We start from the raw sequence: 20155 nt of genomic DNA, 5'->3' as shown, positions 1-20155 counted from the left end.
TGGCGCTGTGGGTAGTGTTAGTTCCAGTGTTAGTACAGGAGCAATGTTGGCACTATGGGCAGTTTTAGTTCCAGTGTTAGTACAGGAGCAACATTGGCGCTGTGGATAGTGTTAGTTCCAGTGTCAGTACAGGAGCAATGTTGGTACTGGGGGTAGTGTTAGTTCCAGTGTTAGTACAGGAGCAACGTTGGCGCTGTGGGTAGTGTTGATTCCAGTGTTAGTACATGAGCAATGTTGGTAGTGGGGGTAATGTTAGTTCCAGTGTTAGTACAGGAGCAACGTTGGCACTGGGGGTAATGTTAGTTCCAGTGTTAGTACAGAAGCAATGTTGGCGCTGTGGGTAGTGTTAGTTCCAGTGTTAGTACAGGAGCAATGTTGGCGCTGTGGGTAGTGTTAGTTCCAGTGTTAGTACAGGAGCAATGTTGGCGCTGTGGGTAGTGGCGCGCTGTTGCCACGAGGTCGCGCTCTGAGGCCGCGGCGAGAAGCCGCAACGCGGAAACGACTCCTGCCGACTCCCTCGCTTCCCCCCCTCCCACTCTTCGTGTCTATAGCTTCCCCTGGCTGCTCCTCGCTGCGCTTCCCCCCTGTGAGGGCACGGGCTGCGGGTAGCCGCCGGCAAGAAGGAGCCGGGGAGTCTTCGCGTTGCGCTCCGGAGAGAGGGGGTCCCGAGAGAGGGGGTCCCGAGAGGGGTCCCGAGAGAGGGGGTCTCATGGAGCTGAGTGACGCGGCCGGGCTGGACGGCCTCTCCCCGGGAGTCGCTGCGCGGCTCTGCGCGCTCCTCGACGCGAACGGGGGCCGGGCCTGGCGAGGCCTCGCCCGCGCTCACAGCCTCCGGTAGGAAGCCCTGCGCCTCGGGATCCCCTCCGTGTTGACGTGTGTATGCCCCCCCTCCCCCTCCTGGCATCGCCACCATGGTTTGATGTATCGACGTTGAGCTCCTCTGAGTCGAGTGTCGGCGTCTGCGCAGGGAGGACGAACTGGAGATCGGCGAGCCGGGCCCCTCGGCGCGCCTCCTGTCGGCTCTGGGGGCCCGCGGGGTGCGGGTGTCCGATCTGGCACGGGCCCTGGGGGCCATGGGACACGACGACACGGCCAGGGCCCTCGGGCAGGGTGAGTCCGTGCCACAGTTGTTGTTGTTGACCTTCTGGCACAGGGGACCTTCTGGCATGGCTGCTTGATTTACAAGTTGGAGCAGTGTGAGGAAGTTTGGTGGTCTGCAGTACAGAATGGTTGAGTGGGTGAGTGTGTAGGTGGGTGAGTGAATGAGTGGGTGAGTGAATGAGTGGGTGAGTGTGTAGGTGGGTGAGTGTGTAGGTGGGTGAGTGAATGAGTGGGTGAGTGAATGAGTGGGTGAGTGAATGAGTGGGTGAGTGTGTAGGTGGGTGAGTGAATGAGTGGGTGAGTGAATGAGTGGGTGAGTGTTTCGGTGGGTGAGTGAATGAGTGAATGAGTGGGTGAGTGTGTAGGTGGGTGAGTGAATGAGTGGGTGAGTGAATGAGTGGGTGAGTGTGTAGGTGGGTGAGTGTGTAGGTGGGTGAGTGAATGAGTGGGTGAGTGAATGAGTGGGTGAGTGTTTCGGTGGGTGAGTGAATGAGTGAATGAGTGGGTGAGTGTGTAGGTGGGTGAGTGAATGAGTGGGTGAGTGAATGAGTGGGTGAGTGTGTAGGTGGGTGAGTGTGTAGGTGGGTGAGTGAATGAGTGGGTGAGTGAATGAGTGGGTGAGTGTTTCGATGGGTGAGTGAATGAGTGAATGAGTGGGTGAGTGTGTAGGTGGGTGAGTGAATGAGTGGGTGAGTGTGTAGGTGGGTGAGTGTGTAGGTGGGTGAGTGAATGAGTGGGTGAGTGTGTAGGTGGGTGAGTGTGTAGGTGGGTGAGTGTATAGGTGGGTGGTGTGTAGGTGGGTGAGTGAATGAGTGGGCGAGTGTGTAGGTGGGTGAGTGAATGAGTGGGTGAGTGTGTAGGTGGGTGAGTGTGTAGGTGGGTGAGTGTGTAGGTGGGTGAGTGAATGAGTGGGTGAGTGTGTAGGTGGGTGAGTGTGTAGGTGGGTGAGTGAATGAGTCGGTGAGTGTGTAGGTGGGTGAGTGAATGAGTGGGTGAGTGTGTCGGTGGGTGAGTGAATGAGTGGGTGAGTGTGTAGGTGGGTGAGTGAATGAGTGGGTGAGTGAGTGGGTGGGAGAGCAAGCGAGTCAGCGTTTGAGTGAGTGTATTGCTGTGACCTGCAGTGCTCGTGGTTGAACACTGTGGACGAGATGACATTGTGACAGGTGGAGGGATAGACGAGTGAAGCTTGCGTGCCGTGCGTGGCTGCGTACCGATAGAACCGGTGTTTGTGGAGTGGTGCTCGGAGTCACAGCAGGCCTGGCGGGGAGAGTCCGTCACTCTGGGGTGCCGTGCACGTGGCAACCCCCCACCACGGTTCACCTGGTTCCACGGCAAACACGAGGCGAGTCCCGCGTTGGCACCATGTGTGTCCACCGCACTGCGCATGATTGCATTGCCAATGTGTTTGCGGTACGCCACGGATGAACGCCAACGTGCGCACCGACACGCAGAAATCACAACACGGGCGAGCAAACAAGACGCCCCCTCCTTACCATAGCTGCCCCTCCACAAAATACAAGTACAGTGTTTAGTACACGTACCATCAGCCACACGACCTCCCTTCTGGGAGTGCTTCATGCCAGCCGCGTTGGTTCAACTCTGCACCGGTTTTGACATTCAGTGTCTCATCAGCAGAGTCAGGCTTGCTTGAGCCAACGCTGGTGAACTGCCACAACACAAGATAATCATGAGCGTCGTTGTGGAGAATATAAGTAACACAATGAATATGCAGACAATGCCTCCCCCTTCCCATATATGAACTTCACTGTTGCCGACCCCTTTGCCTCGTCAGATCCCGGACGCCGTGGGCCCTGAGTTGCTGCTGGCGTCCGTGTTGCCGCGTGACGCCGGTCACTACACATGCCGCGTTCACAACGAAATCAGCTACGGCTTCACCGACTGGATCAGGCTGAGGGTGCTGGGCGACCAAACGACGCCAGGTCATTGCCACGGTTAGAGCGCAGCACTACGAACCCGGCGACCCAAGTTCAGTTCCCACTCACTGCCAACACCAGTGCAAAACATCTGAACTCCGGCCTGGGCCTCCCCTTCGTCGGACTCGGTCCGAAATGAGTACCCGGTGCTGTGTGAAAACATAGGCACGAGGGAGACAAAGGTGGCCAGGCATGAAACTGACCAACCTCCTCCTCGTGTGTAGTGTCAACCTAAATAGGTGCTAGCTAACATGACGTTTGTCTTTGTGTGTGCGCATGCAGAAAAAAGACCTGGTCCTGTGGAGCACTCGGAGGCCACGGGGGCCACGCAGGCCTGGGGTCCCCAGAGCCCCTCACAGTCGCCCTTCTTACCCCTCGGTACAATCCGCCAGGTTGCACGCCACTGTCAGAGCAGCTTTGCGCAACATAGCCCCAGCGTCGCACAGTCTGCAGCATGAGGCTCCTTCAGTAATGCGCAGCCTACCACCATATCCGCGACCTCCATTTGCGATAGCGTGGTTGCGGAGGCAGACAATTCGCCTGCTTCCCTTGTTTGTCTCTCCACGTAAACATTTTAAGTATTTTATACACATCCTGTCAGTCACGTGGCCTTCCATAGCTGCATCATTTCAGCAGCATTGGTCCAACACCAACACCAATGCTGGACAGGTTTTGACATTTGGTGTCTCAATAGCAGTTGGGCTTGCTTGATCCTTTGCATGGTGAACAGGAGACGTATTGTCTGCTTACTTATTTTGTTATTTTCCCTACAATGATCCTAGTAATTATTCTGTTCTTTGTATTGTTTAATTTTGGGTTGAACTATGACCCATAACTAACAGAGAAGACCGTTGCCGATAATATTTGGCAGTACCAGCATTGGTTAATTAATGGTTCCTATACTTTCAGATGCGGAGTCAAGTTCCTTCCAGACCACGTTTTATGGTAAGGTTTAGTGCGTGTCATTGTAAGATGCAGTGCATGTTGGATTGTGTTTATATTCAAACAGATTTTTTGTACTAGGCCACGTAATCTGGCCAAATGTTATCGTGTAAACCCTCCATCACCCTGCACAGCCAAACAGATACAGTTGTCACATCTGCAAACTGCTTAATGTGCACCACTCACTTTTGTGTCAGTTCACTCACCCGTGAGCTAAAGAACGATTCTCTGTTCTCTGACAATTGTATTTGGCTGCATCAGGTGGCGGCTGGTCCATACGACCACATCTGGCCAGATCGTCACGTGGTCTAACTAGGAAATCAATAATAAATCCTACCTCCAGCTGTGAAGACTTCCACGTTACTGCTATATGCACTGTATTTGACTCTTATGTCATTGTTTGTGTACAAATTAGCACAATACCGTAGACACCCTACGTCTGTTTAATGCTTCTTTAAGTTAATTGTAATTGTGCTGTAATTGGTCTAAACACAATCTGCCGGATCCAACTTGCGCTGCAGATAATTTATTATGTAACACTGATTTATGTTTAACACGTAGGCTTTCGCGACCGATATTATTCATAATCAACGTTTTTGGGTTAGATCGCGATCTAACCCAAAAACGTTGATTATGAACGCTGATTTATGTTTGTCCAATAGTTATTTTGCTCCGATTTCCCATTTTCTTCATTGCTGTATTTTATTTTATTTGTTTTGCAAATGAAACTAATCCAGGTCTTTTCAGTGCTGCCCACCTGGTTGCACAGCGTACATTTGAATGCCAGTACAATGCCATCTCTGCTAGGCCGGCAGCAGCAGCGGCTCATTGCGTGCGCATTTCTTTTGTCATCACAGCAACGGAGAAGGTGGCGCTGGTGATCGGCAACTTGAGTTACCGAAACCACACCGCCCTCCGCGCCCCCCTGGTCGACGCCCGTGACCTCACGTCGTTGCTCCGTGTGCTCGACTTCCGGGTCGTGACCCTCATTGACCTCGACCTCCAGCACATGCGGCTGGCCGTGGCGCGGTTCCTTGAGCTGCTGGACGAGGGCGTGTACGGTGTGTGCGCCCTGCGGCAGCACCCTGCAGCAGCACCCGTCAGCACCAGCTCTGACACATGGCACAGCTCCACCCAGCACAGTGACACAGTGCACCAGGCACAGTGACACCCTGCATTTCTAATGCTGGCACCCAGCACAGTGACACCCTGCAACATGTGTTATGCAACACACAACACGAAGCCATCACTCGTGTTGCTGTGGAGAATATAAGTAACACGATGAATAAGCAGACGATGCCTCTTCCTTTACACAAGCAAACTCTGGACAGATTTTGACAATCACTAAGGATTTGCATTTGGCTCGTATTCCCTCATCTGTTCACACATGAGTACAATAGTCACCCTGTATCTCGTTCATATTTCTGTAAATTCACATTGTACTTATGCTGTGATCAGTCAAAGCACAATCTTGCCATGCCGACTCATGCTACAGGGAATTTATTATTAAACATAGATTTGTGTTTGTGCAATCTCATGGGATACAATTGATTTTGCTCTGATTTCTACTTGCTTCATTGCTGTACTGTTTTTGTTTTTCTTTTGTCATTGCGGTGACCCAGGTCACTCGTGTAAATGTGACTCATCCTGGTCTCTTGAGGTCTCACCTGGTTACACAAATTAACTTCAAACTTAGTTTCTCATTAGCAGAGTAAGGCGTGCTTGAACCAATGCTGGTGAACTGACATATAGGATAGGCATGGACCCCTTGTTTAAGATACGGCACTGAGTTTAACGCAGAACTACATGGCACTTATAAGGTCGCACTCATTACACACAATGTGCTTGCCACAAATGAACCACAAAACCTTGCTGATTTCATCAAGGAACATAAACCATCATGCTAACTCCGGTCATCCTCGCAGAGGCTTTTGGCTAACCATCGAACAAAGATGGTCACTGCATCATGCGCTTTCAAATGCGCTTCTGCAGCTGTCTGGAATGCTCTTCTCTCTGATATTAAGAAGCCACTGGAGCGATGCACTTTCAAATCTAGATTGAAAACTAATTTCTTTTCTGTTTAGTTTGTTGTCCTTCCTCCGCATCTTCGATTTGCATAGTTGGCTACGTACAATGCGAAAGAAGTTCAACATATATATTTTACTCAGAATGATAATTCGCGTCTCCATGCTGACAGGTCTGCTCTACTTCGCGGGTCACGGCTTTGAGAACTATGGGCAGAGCTATCTGGTCCCCGTCGATGCGCCGAGGCCCTACCTAAGCGAGCACGCGCTCAGCGCTACCACCATCCTGCGGGGCATGCAGGCCCGGCGCACCGGCCTCAACGTGCTGCTGCTCGACATGTGCCGCAAGCGGTACGTGCGCCGCAGTGGTGCCATCTCATTTGTCCGGTGCGGTGCTTTGTGACCCGACGGCAATCGTGTTTCTGGGTCATTGTTTAGTGTTTTATGTTTTACCCATAAATCCCATATACACCCATACACACAATATACAAAGCAACAGACTTGTTGGGGCAAGTGCTGTTAGCAAGCAGCTGTTAATGCCAGCGTGCAAATGAGGAGGGTAGCCAGCACCACGCCTAGCCGCCTTTGTCTTCAGAGTGCCGATGTTTACACTTTGCCATCAGGTATTCATTTAAGGCTGAGTTGACATAGGGGAGACCATTTCAGATATTTGTAACTAAATTTGGGCATGACAAGGAATTGCGCCTGGGTCGCCTGGTTTCTAGCACAGTGCACTAAACACTGCGGTGTGGTGTGTGGTGCGGTGTGTTTCGTTTGGTGTGCGGTGCCCTGTGTGTGTTGGGTGCAGCAACGTGCATGAGTGCACGGTGCCACCCGTGGAGACACTGGAGGTGACGGCCAACATCGTGTTCGGATACGCCACGTGAGAATGGTCACGGGAGGGGAGTACGTGCAGTGATGGGAGAGCAGTCACGGCAGGGGAGGGCAGATACAGAGCAGTCACGGGAGGGGAGGGCAAACGTGAGAGTGGTCATGGGAGGGGAGTGCATGCAGTCATAGGAGAGCAGTCACATGAGAACCGTCACGGGAGGGGAGGGCAGTCATAGGTGCGAAAGCAGGGGAGGAACACGGGAGGGGGCTACTTACGGAGGGGAACACATTGAGGGGAGTGTCGTGAAGCGTAGGAACTAGAGTTGGTGTTTTACCTACGTGACTTTACCGAAAAAAACCTAAGAATATGATTCCTTGCAGTCACGAAAGCTTCAAATCTAGAATTAGAGTTGGCCCCTTCCCAACCACAGAGCAAACCCGGACAATTATCTCTGTCGGCTTGGGTCTACCAGAGCTGCGTAGTCACTGCATGAGAGTCCAACACAGCAATCCCGGTGCCAGATCTCAGTACAGTCAGTTGCTACCACCAGAACACAGATGCCAAATCGGAGCCTCGTATCTAGGTCCGACCCAGACAGGTGGTGACCCTAGGGTGATCTATGACGGCAAATGCTCCTGCTTAAGGAAAGGGTTCAAGTTTCAAATTATGTGTAAGGATAAGTCTAATTTGCAAAATGACCTGGGTCACCACAGTGACAAAAGAGTACAGTACAGCAATGAAGCAAATAGAATCAGAGCAAAGACAACCAATGAGTCAAGACCAAATAGAATTCAGATCAAAAAAAGTGCATTAAATAAACAATTAAAAACAGTGTACAACATTAACAATATCACATTTAGTAAATGTACTGTAATGAAAGTCGGCTCTGACAAAATTCCGTTCACAGTAGAATTAAGTTACATTAAGTTACAATTACGTTACAATTAAGTTACATTTGCCCAGACTGGCCAAAGGGCAGTCTAGGCAAATGCCCGGTGAGCCAGTCCATTCCGTAGGTCAATGGGCTGGTTTGTGTGGGGAAATTGCAAATGTGATCAGAGTAAAAAGAATAGATTTTGTAAAATTTAATAATTTTACAGTACTACCTCTAATGTGTGCGCGTCATTGCTTATTTACTATCTCAGTTGGCATTAAGTCCTCATATTCGGCAGCCCCAAAGATTCTTCCTCACCGGCCAATTTGTTTTTTGGACCCAGTCCCAAATGGGCCAATGAAATCGCACGGCAAAATAACACTAAGTCGTCACATTGCAAATCTAGCAAGTATACAGTTTGTCGAACAACCCATTTAACAAATAAAGTAATTATAAAAAATAATTACCCATAAGTTCGTCACTGGTTACAGAACTATCAGCCTGGATTCAGGGTGCTTATTGCATTGAGTCAACAGGCAAGTGCAACTGCTGAAGTTATCATGCAGAATCGAAAGCTCGACCACACATTGGGGAAAGTAACCATGGACATTTTTGACGAATTGGAATTTCAGGCATTGGGGGCATTAACAGAGTTGCATGTGGTCACCTTCCCTCCCATGTACTAGCTGCCAGGATGCAGAGGCCTACGAGCTGGACGTGGGCCCAGGGGAGAAGGCCGGCGTGGCAAATGGCCTCTTCATGCGCTTCCTCAAGGAGCGGCTGCTGGAGGACCGCAAGGTGACGGCGATGCTGGATAGCGTCGCCGAAGGTACGGTGCAGTGCCACGGGCAAGTGCTCCCCGGTACTCTAGAACTGACTGCTCACTCACCGATCCTCATGATCAGCCCACACCAGGGCCTGGACACACATTGTCAGGGGACCCTATAAGGGTGCACACACATGACAACAGCCGCCAATCGCCACTAAATGACGGTGACGTCACCACGGCACTTGTGCCAGGCCAGGTGCACTTTGAGTGCATGCTAACAAAGACAAGATCCTCTGTATAGCCTTAACAGGCTGTTGGGGCAAGTGCTGTTAACGAGCACCTGCGAAGACTGACACGGTACACGAGGGGGTGGGTGTCCAGCACCATGCCTGACCACCTTTGTCTCCCCAGTGGTAATGATTTTTACACACCGCATCAGGTAATCATTTGAAGCTGAGTCGACCTAGGGGAGGCCTAGGACTGGTTCATATAATCGCCACTGGTGTTGGCCATGAGCGGGAATCGAATTCCAGCCGCCGGGTTCGTAGCGCAGCGCACTAACCACTACACTACCGCTTCCCACACACACGCGTATACATGCATGTGAACATGCATCCACTTTCACACTGGAAGTCGCTGCATCCACCTCCTCCGTGCCCGTGTGGCACTCGTTCTGCTCTCCTCGTCCTCGCCCCAGCTACCACACAATCAACAAGTAGATGAGGTGCCTGATTCCGTCCCATTTCAGTCCCTCCACGCAAAAAATATTCTCGTTTTTTTCTACACATCCCCTCAGTGCATAATTCCAGCATCATTGGTTCAACACAAGCAAACTCTGGACTAGTTTTGCCATTCAATGTCTCCTCAGCAGTCAGGCATGCTTGAACCAATGCTGGTGAATGGCCAGTTGTTTATAGGTAAGGACCCTTTCTGGTAGATATGGGTCCTAGTTCAATGCAAAACTACACTTGGGCTACGCCCACTTTTAAACCTTTCTAAACAGTTGCATTCGAGGCTTACCCCCCTTTTCTATCCGCCTGATGACGACCGCTTGTGTTGCGATCAAAACCTCTTAGTTTTTTTTGCTTATTTTATTTGTATTAATTTGAACCTACCTACATGACTTTACTGAAAGACCCAAAGAATTTACAACACACAACGCAAAGCAATCATTATTGTCATCATGTAGAATGTAACTCAATAGATGAGCTATGTGAAGGAGGCTGGCAATTGTCTGTTTATTGATTTTGTTACTTATCTTCTCCACAACAATTCCCGCTCACGGCTAACATCGGTGACGAATATCTGAACAGGTCCTGGGCCTCCCCGAGGTTGACTCAGCCTTAGTACAGGTGGTCTCCGGTTTACGACGATCCACATTTACGACGTTATATAATGCCATCATGGTTCGATTTATGATGCAAAAACATGATTGACGACGCATCTTCCGATGTGACTCTGAACACATTTGAACAGAGTTGGTCTGCTTTCCGATGTGACTTGGCATGAAGCTTTTGTTATTCTCAAGTGTTTTTGTGGATTTTTTTACCTCTTAACCCCTGTTAAATATTGCTGATAAAAGGAAAAATTATGTTTCTACTGTTTTGACTGTCGATGGGAATAGTTGTTACAGTCTGTGCGGTCCCTCTTCTTAAAGCGGGGGACCACCAGGAATAGGGTCTGATTTACGACGGGGTTTCCAGGAACGCATTGTAACGTCATAAAATTGGGGATTGCCTGCCTGTATCTGGATAGATATGCGCCTGTGCGTGGTGCCGACCACACCGCTCCCTCGTGCGCCGTGTTGGGCTTCATAGTCACTCGCTCACCAAGGTCTGTTCAGGCTTTAGGTGGGGATCTCCTTCTCTGCATGCGCACAGACATGGGCCGCTGTAATCTGGCACGCGGGAGGCAGGCGCTGGAGATCCGGAGCAGCTTGTCTGAGCGGCGTGCCCTCACCGACCCCCGCAGACCTGCCCAGGGCTTCCCTGCGCGCTCCATCTACCAACGCTGGGCGCAGGCGCACGGTACCATGCGCGTTTTAGAGCACAGTGGCCTAGCGCAGGCCCAGGGACTCACAACGTCAAGCAGCCAGCAACAGATAGCACCATCACAGTTTTAATAGAGAAGAGTGTTACATGTTTTTTGACTTGAGCAAGGTTAGTTATGACAAGAGCTTGGGGAAGAGATGATGGAAGGGAATTCCACAGTGAAGCAGTTCAAGGGAAGGAACAGAAGTGAGGTGACCTGCAGTGTGGTGAGTAAGTGAGTGAGTGAGTGGGATAGTCGGTGAATCGGTGAAGGAGGGGGTGAGTGAGTTGGTGAGTGAGTGATGGTGCCAGTGAGTGGGTGAGTGAGTAGTCGAGTGAGTGTGTGGGTGAGTAAATGATTGGATGAGTGAGTGCGGTGCCTCAAATATTGGAGGAAGAAATCACCCCCTGTGAGTGGCTAGCTGAGATGTCATCTGTTGAGGATGTCCTGAAGGCGATCCAGAGAATGAGACCAGAAAAGGCACCGGGCAGAGATGATCTCCCAAGCGAAATGCTGAGCAAGGGTGGCGTTTGTGCACAGAGTGCCCTACATGACATCATAACAACAGTCTGGACCACTGGACGGGTTCCTCAGGATTGGAAGGATGCCCTGGTGGTCCCCCTCTTTAAGAAGGGGGACCGCACAGATTGTAACAACTACAGGGGCATCTCACTTCTCAATGTTCCGGGAAAGGTCCTGGCAAGAATTATTCAACATCGCCTTGCCAGGCACGCTGAGGAGAGGCTTGCAGAGCCCTAATGTGGTTTCAGGAAAGGGCGGTCCTGCACAGATGTAGGGAATTGTAACAAGACTTACATCTCTGCTTTATTGATCTGGTCAAGGCCTATGATACCATCAGTAGGCCTGGGATCTGGGTTGTTCTTCGTGCTTTCAGAGTCCCTGACTCTGCTCACTATCATTAAGGACCTTGTTGATGGTGAGCGGGCCCGGGTAAAACTACGTGGCCGGGAGTCGGAGCCATTCCCTGTTCACCTTGGGGTGCGACAGGGATGTCCTCTGGCTCCTACATTATTTAACATCTATTTCGACCACGTAGTTTGTGAAGACTTTGATTGCTGTACTGGAGGAATTTCCATCTGGTACAGATGCAATGGGAGGCTGATCGATGCCCAGGTGCGGTCAAGGGATGGCTCCCTATTGGTCAACCATGTTATGTATGCCAATGATCTGGTAATTGCTGCTCACTCAGAGGAGGAGTTGAGGCGCTGCTGCTGAATCTGGAGCATGCCACTAAGAGGTGGGGCCTTATCATTAGCCCCACCAAAACTAAGCACCTGCCTGGGTATTTTGTACCATTGGACACTCCACCCCCACAACTCCCAATTGGTGATGGGACAGTTGTGGAGAGAGTGGAGAGCTTCCCATACCTGGGCAGTGTGCTCATGAGCGGCTCCGTTTGACAGCAGAGGTCTCACTCCGAATCAGTCGAGCGGCATTATCTTTTCATCAGTTGCATAATGTGTGGAAGCTAGCTGGTCTGTCGCTCCACATGAAGCTTCAGGTCTTCTCGGCCACAGTTATGCCCTACCTTTTCTACGCTTGCGAAACGTGGACCCCCCTAATGGAACATCTTCACCGGTTAGAAACATTTAGGCTGGCCTGCCTATGATCCATCCTGGGTTTAACCAGGTTGGGTTGTGTGAGGAGCTCACAAATCCTTGAAAGATCTGGAAAAGTCCCATCGGTGAGCTCCTCAGGCGGGCAAGGCTGCGTTGCCTGGGTCATGTAGCCCGCATGCCCAGCCACCGCATGCCTAAACAGCTTTTGTTCGGCCAGATTGAGGGGGCTAAACGGGCGCGGCACGGGCTAGAGAAGAGATGGAGTGATATAGTACAGGAGGATGTGGAGCTGAGTGGACTTGCCGATGACTGGTACCAGCGGTGTCAAGATCGGCCTCTGTGGAGGAGGATCGTGAAGGATGCTACTGGGCAGTTGGAGGCAGTCGCCCTCCAACAACAACGGAGGGCGGAGAAGTGATGCTCACAACAACGAGCGGAGCACCGGGTGGCTAAAGTAGAGCAAGTTGGCACAGTACGGGGTACAGGTGGTGGATCGGCCAGTCATCTCAGTCAGTCGACCCGGTGCACCTGGATCTGCCCCGTAACCTACTGCCAGCGGGCGTTCGACACTTCACGTGGCCTCAACGTGCACTTAGCCTGGCACAAGCGCCGTGGTGACGTCACCGCCAATTAGTGGCGAATGGTGGTTGTTGTTGTTGGATGAGTGGGTGTCTTGCTGTGACCTGCAGGGTGGTGGTTGAACACAGCATAGATGAGATTAAACAGGCAGCACCTGGTAGAGCCTTCAACCAGAAAGAATGCAACAATGTATGTTTGTTATTTATTGGTGTAGGGCTCAAATTAAAAGCTTTAAATTTGAAGACCGCTTGCCCCCCCCCCTTTGAGATTATCCTCTGTCACTGACTCCCATGCCCCTCTCGGTGCCCTCAGAGCTACCCCCCAGCCGCACGCGCGAGTTTGACTCGGGCTGCCTTGTGCACCTGGGCTTTGCTGCCGAGTTCTCCAACGTGCTGATGATCTACGCACGCGTCCTGGAGCGCGGCGCTGGCGTGGTTTCGTGCCGCGCATATGTCACCGACCTGCCGGACGTGAGTAGTGTGACGGCCACTCGCATGCGCCGAGCGGCCACGCGGCAACCCGGCAACACAGCAGCGTGTTCCCCGCATGTTGAAGAGCTACACGGTTTGATTCCGGCAGCCACCCTGACTAGTACTGCGGTTGTGTATTAACTGCAATAATACTCCGCGCCGTCTGCTTCACCGTGGACGTTCAGGATCCCGTGATGTTATTCACAAGAGAAGGCGATTGTGTGCCAGGGTCACAGTCCAAATTTACCAAATTCAAAAATGAGACTGAAAATTACGCAGTTGGGATCACACACAGCAGCAATCATAGCCCCCTAATGGCCACTGGGGATTCCCTTTGAGATGTGTTGAGATTAGCAGATGTTAATTGCTCTGAAATCCCCCGGTGTACAGGCGGGCGGCTCTATCAAAAACACAACTCGTGACCATTCTGCTTTGACGACCAGCACCTGGTAGGCCATTGTGAATCATGGCTAGGACAGCACTTCACCAGACACCACCAGACAGAGTTACAGTTGATGATCGATTATCTGGTGTCTTATTATTCAGCTTCCAACATTATCCGGCGGTCCCAGGCCCATCAGGCAAAACCGGCAAAACCGCTCCAAAGGTTGTACCAGTCTGGCGATCGACGCCATGTGCGTGACAAAAAAAGTAACAATGCTTGATTTAAATGTCAAATATAAACAGTATATTATACACTACATACAACTTAAGCAATGAAAATACTGCACGTATATAAATGTTTCATGAAAAATAGGTACAGAAATTAAAACTGAAATTTTTTTGTGCAATCCGGCGAAAAGTGCATGTAATTCGGCGTTCGCCGGAGCACCGATCTAAAGGCTGCATCAGTCAAGCGATCGTCAGATGAGTGGTTTTTGAAACAGCCCAGTACATACATTACTCCATGCAGAGTCTTCGAGATTGGTGTGGTAAGTACGGTATAGTAAATGCAGTAACTTTTTGCAGGAGGATATTTATTATTGTCTATTTGTATGTTTATTTATGCCAATTTCAAATAGGAAACTAATTTAAAACTCTAAAAAGCATATACACAACACCTTAAGCATAATGTTAAACAAGAATGTGCAAAAAAAGCTATATTTAATCATGTGATTATATATCCGGATTTTTTGAAAATCTGGCTCCCCCTTCCCCCCGAAGCATCCGGATAATCGTTGATCTACTGGATTGTCCACCTTTACACAGACTGGCAGCAGACAAATTCCCCAGGCCACTCTTGCAAATGAGGCTTTTCCTGGTCTCTTGAGCTTTCACCTAGTTACACAAATCTACTGGAACATCGCTGTGTAGTGACTTAGGTTATTAATCCAGAATAGATGTTTGGATTGGGCCACGTAATGATCTGGCCAAATTCAGTTGCCGCGTGGTGCACAATTGATGTGACAACGGGTCGCCGGTTATGATTGTTTCAGCTCACTCACCGGTAAGAGGGCAATCCTCACGGCCATATTTAGCAGCGATTCGATACGAGATGCTTCACGTGAAACTGCATCTGACGCCATCAGGACAGGATCCAGGGAGTCAGAATAATAGTGACTTCGTCACATGTAAATCCACACGCACAGACAAAGATCTCCCGTGTAGCCTTTAACAGACTCTTGGGGCAGGTCATGTTAGTTTGCACCTATGAAGGCCAGCATGACACACAAGGGGGTGGGTGGCTAGCACCACGCCTGGCCGCCTTTGTCTCCCCAGTGGTGATGTTTACACACCGCACCAGGTACTCATTTTGAGTTCGCCCTAGGGGAGGCCCAAGACCAGCTCAGTTAATAGTCATTGGTGCTGGAATAAGACTCGGGTCGCCAAGTTCGTAGTGCATTACGCTAACTGCTACACTACTGCTCCTCACGCACGCCCACACACGCACACCCACGCACACGTGGACGTTTATGGCAGGAGCTGGAAGTGGATGCCAAGATAAGCAATCTGAGTAGCCTGGAGGTGTCCGGCAGCGTGGGATCGGTACCTCACCGCCCGGCAGAGCCGTGCTTCTCCACACGTGTCACAGGACTGCAGCACCTGCGGGTGAGCACACCCACTGCCCAAACCGCTCACACAAACCACACAGACCACACCGCCCACACCGCTCCCTCCAACCAAAACAACCACACCGCTCACACAAACCACACTGCCCACACCAACCATACCCCTCAGACCAGCCAAAGTAACCATACTGCTCATATTAAACACCCAACCACACCACTCACACAAACCACAGTGCTCACACTTACCACACCGCTCACACCAACCACACCAATCACACCGCTCACACCACACCAACCACATTGCTCACACTAACCAAACCCATCAAACCACACACACCATTTACACAGCACACACCAATTGGACCATCAACACCATCTACAAAACCCACACAAATCACACCAACAACACCGTCCATACCGCTCATGCCGCCAACTGCATCCACCCACCCACACTAATCACACCGCGCACATCAACCGCACCAACCACACCAACAACACCGCCCACACCGCCAACTCCACCCACAACAACCACCCAACCCACACCGCCCCTACTGACGGCGCTGCCCCAGGGCGCTGTGTCACCGGGTGCGGTCACTATGAGCCGAGTGAACGCGTCTCTGTCGCAGGGATCGCTGACCTTCTCCATAGTCCTCGAATGCCACTATGGGGAGATGGACATAATGGAGACTTGGGCCCTGGACATCGGCACTCCGCTGGCCGCCCAGCTTGGTTCCGCACTGCCACCGCACACGCCGAACCTCACGCTCCCTGCGTCCCCCATCTCGCCGCTCGCACGGCCGGCTGCTCCCTTCACCGACTGTGCCATCAGGTCCCCCTCCCTCCCGTCCTCAGCGGGGTTTGGGGTGGCTAAATCACCCGGTCGCACGGAATCATGGAGCTGGGGTCCGTACGATCATCACCACGCCGGTCTTGTGTCATCACCACTGCCGCAGTCACCGCTGTCGAATGCACCGTCCCCCCGCTGGGATGTGGCATGGCGGCTATCCGAGTCGAGGGACGGTGATGGTTAAGGCTGGACCGCAACCCTCGCCGCGCGTCTCGCGGTCAGGGCCGGTACTCAGGAAGACCTGGGGTGGGCCCTAGTGGGTCATGCCCCACCTTTTGCCCATCCAGGTTCACTCTCCTTGGCGGTGAATCATTGCTATGGTGTCTCCCACATGACAGCTCTTCTGCCCCCCCCTCCCCCCATGCTGAGAGATGGAGCCAGGCTTCGTCACGGTGGAGTTGCCACTGAAATCGTGAAAGGGAAACTCTGGTAGCCACTTCCACCATCGCGCGTCATGGCTGTGTACTCGTTTCCACATAAAATTAGGGATGTGAAAGGGTTTTTCTGTGTGTCCTCACTCGATTTCTTCTCGAGCTCGGTGTTATTAAAACGTCGACTGTGCCAGATATACTGGATGAGGTGTGCCGGGTGCGAAACTAGTTAATTCAGCCCTGAACTTTTCCATGACATTGCAATGAATAGGCATTCTGTCTGATACCATCTGGTTTGGGAAATACCATTAAGTGTCCACTACGGGCAAAACGATTGGCATATATCCCTGCGGTGTAATATATACTTGCCACAAATGAACCACAATGCTGATCTCGTCAATGAGCATAAACCAGACATGGGCAAAGTACAGCCCGCGGGCCGTATACGGCCCGTTGGGCTTTTTTATTCCGGCCCGCCGAACTTGTCCAAACATTTTTCGATTTAAAGCTTTCGTGACTGCAGGGATTCATCTTCTTGGTTCTTTCGGTAAAGTCCAAATATTATTAAATTAAATTTTACCTTCCTCCTGTAATGCCCCCATTTCCCCATTAGATGGCGCACTTTGACCGGGAGAGATAGAGAATATTCGTATGAGCAATTCATGTTTCTATTGAAAGTAAGTTAACAGTAATATTTGGGTACAGTATTGTTTTTGGAAGCATTCACTGTAATATCGTATGAACGTTTACTTCACCGCATCATCGTATGAATGATGCGAGAAGAGATTAACGGGTTCTTATGTTAGCGATTTATGTACTCGGCGCTTTCGCTCTCTAAATTACGGCTTGAATAAGGGGGAGGGGTATGACTACATCACAAAATTAATATCTTACTAGGAATTTTATATAACAAAAGTTATATACATAACTGTTACGCTTTGTGTAATTCAACAAAACTTAACTCCGAGTTCTCTCCGAATTTCACGAGTCCGTTCTAGACCCCACAGTTTTTTCAAAGAGTTTTAAGCACAGAAAACATAATTAAAGTTTGAAAAATCATTAAATATACAAACTTTTCAATAATTCCTTATTCACTTCCATTTAAATTTTCTTTAAAAACTTCTCACCAACATTACCACTCATTACCACTTTCTCCGAAGACAAGTTTGTAAAAGAATACATGGTACAGACAGCAGACATCTTGTGTCCGGAGATCAAAAGCAAATTTGAAAAAGTCAGTTTATCACGCAGGACTGACTCGCCGTGTGGAACTGATTGATAAAAATATAGCCAGTCAATTAAACAAAAAGTCTGATTCCTTTGAATTATATTCACTAGCACTGGATGAAAGTACGGACGTAAAAGATACTGCTCAGCTCCTCATTTTTATCCGAGGCATTGATGACAATTTTGCGATAACAGGAGTTTTTGACCATGGAGTCCCTGAAAGGAACAACGCGGGGAGAGGACTTGTATAACCAGGTATCTGCTGTCATCGAAAGAATGACGCTACCTTGGAGTAAACTTGTCAATGTCACAACGGATGGATCGCCAAATTTAACTGTAAAAAATGTTGGGCTGCTGAAAAGAATCTATGATAAAGTGAAAGGAAAATCCTGTCCAGGATCTTATTTTCCTTCACTGCATCATCCATCAGGAATCCTTGTGTAAGTCTGTATTGCAGCTTAATCATGTCGTGAATCCAGTCGTAAAACTTGTGAACTTTATACGAGCAAGGGGACTTCAGCACCGTCATTTTATTACGTTCCTGGAGGAAACTGATGCGGATCATCAGGACTTGCAGTACCACTCTCGTGTCCGACGGTTAAGTTTGGGGAAAGTGTTACAACGAGTGTGGGAGCTGAAAGAAGATATCGCATTTTTGGAGTTGATGGGGAAATCTGACGAATTCCCTGAGCTAAGCGACAAGAACTAGCTTAGTGACTTTGCGTTTGCTGTGGACATATTTTCACACATGAATGAGCTGAATGTGAAACTGCAGGGGAAAGATCAGTTTGTTCACGACATGTACAAACATGTGAAAGCCTTCAAATCCAAGCTCACTTTCTTCTCCGGACAAATTGCGAACAAATCTTTCGCTAATTTCCACACACTTGCCATGCAGGAAGAGGCACCGCGAAACGCAAAAAAATACAGCAAATCACTTGAGGACCTGCACGGAGAATTCTGCCATAGGTTCTCTGATTTCGAAAAATTGAACAGTCACTTCAGCTGGTGTCCTGTCCCCTGTTACAAGACCCTGAAACAGCACCACAGGAGCTGCAGTTGGAACTGATAGATCTTTAGTCTGACTCCGTCCTAAAGGAGAACTTTTATGCTTCACTTAACAGAGCCATGTTTCCAAACCTCCGGAGGACTGCACAGAAGATACTGACTTTGTTTGGCTCGACTTATGTGTGTGAGCAGACATTCAGCGTCATGAACGCCAACAAAGCCCGTCACAGATCAAAGTTAACGGATCAGCACTTCAGATCTATCCTGAGAATTGCCACAACCAAAATAACTCCAGACTTGGATGCACTGGCAAAAATGGGAGATCAACAACACTGTTCCCACTGAAACTGAAAGTGATTATGTGTTGCTGCAGCGAGGTTGGAGCCAAATCTCCATCACACAGCCTGCGTGGCTGCTCTAACCTGTTAATGTAGATAATAAAGTTCAAGTGAGGTAATTGGTTTGGGCGCAGACCTCAGATGTTTTCATAATGTTTGATCAGTCACGTTACGACATGTTTTTGTATTGTTCATGTTCGTGCAATTTGTTAAATTGCCTTGCAAATAAATGCTTTGCTACCTGTTAAAGGCCAAATCCTTTCATGTAATGATTTTTACATGTCATTTATATTAGTTCACACAAACACTCCATCCATCTGTTCCTGGCCCGGCCCCTCTGTCAAATTTTAGAACCCATTGTGGCCCGCGAGGAAAAAAGTTTGCCCACCCCTGGCATAAACCATCATGCAAACTCCGGTCATATTCACAGTGGCTTTTGGCTAACCATCGACCAAAGACGGTCACTGCATCGTATGCTTTTAGATGTGCTTCTACGACCGTCTGGAATGCTCTTTGCGATATTAGGAACCCACTCGAGCAATGCAGTTTCAGATCTTAATTGAAAACGAATTTCTTTAGAAATGTAAGAATAGGTTTCCCCCTTTTTTTCTGGCAACAAAACAGGTGTTAAGTTGTTAAAACATCAAATTGAAACCTTTTTTTATGAGGAATCATGTCTGTATTAACCACAATACTTGTGGTCAGAATGCAAAAAAACATACTCTGATAATAGATGCATTGACCTTGAAACTGATTGGTCCACACCAGAGACAACTTTCTTTTGAGCCTCGTCTCAAACGGTGTTAGGCCAAAAGGCGTCCTCTGGTCTAATACCTTTTTCATTTAGTTTGCTGTCCTTGCCCCACACCTCCGATTGTCACGATTGGCTACGTACGGTGTGAAAGAAGTTAAACATACGGTACCTACTTTTCCTATTTCCATATTCAATAGATGCTTATCGCCCATACCAATGCATCCCTTCAATTAACATTTTTTTAAATTATAAAACTATCGCATTGACCTTGTTATCATATATATTTGAGATCTAGGCATAAAACACTTCAAGACGATCTCTGGTAGCATTTGTCACTCTTGGGGGTACTGATGAAACATTCTTTAGCCAATGATCCAGGAGCAGCCATTGAGTGAAGGGGGGTGCTGTGGAGTTGGTTAGAGATCGAGGAGCGGCTGCAAAGGATGGGGGAGGGGCTAGGGGGCA

General features: G+C 49.6%; 1 protein-coding gene across 2 annotated transcripts; it reads left to right on the top strand.

The window, feature by feature from the left end:
- The first annotated feature begins 540 nt into the window (after positions 1 to 540).
- LOC144935362 (mucosa-associated lymphoid tissue lymphoma translocation protein 1-like) lies at positions 541 to 19192 on the top strand. Of its 2 annotated transcripts, none has more exons than XM_078861928.1 (14): positions 541 to 834; positions 968 to 1110; positions 2319 to 2443; positions 2894 to 3041; positions 3318 to 3413; positions 3945 to 3980; positions 4835 to 5038; positions 6175 to 6352; positions 6810 to 6884; positions 8394 to 8536; positions 10357 to 10503; positions 12979 to 13136; positions 15057 to 15185; positions 15772 to 19192. In XM_078861928.1, exons 1-14 carry the CDS (start codon positions 710 to 712, stop codon positions 16174 to 16176), a joined length of 2112 nt encoding a protein of 703 aa, XP_078718054.1. In that variant the 5' UTR covers positions 541 to 709; the 3' UTR covers positions 16177 to 19192. The 2 variants fall into 2 exon arrangements, with proteins under 2 accessions (XP_078718054.1, XP_078718053.1); XM_078861927.1 differs by having other exon boundaries at positions 2894 to 3053.
- The last annotated feature ends 963 nt before the right edge of the window (positions 19193 to 20155 follow it).

Source organism: Lampetra fluviatilis, chromosome 13 (genome assembly GCF_964198595.1).
Source record: "Lampetra fluviatilis chromosome 13, kcLamFluv1.1, whole genome shotgun sequence".
Taxonomy (NCBI): Eukaryota; Metazoa; Chordata; class Hyperoartia; order Petromyzontiformes; family Petromyzontidae; genus Lampetra; species Lampetra fluviatilis.
The sequence above is the reverse complement of the archived record's forward strand: the minus strand, read 5'-3'. Positions and strand labels throughout refer to the sequence as shown.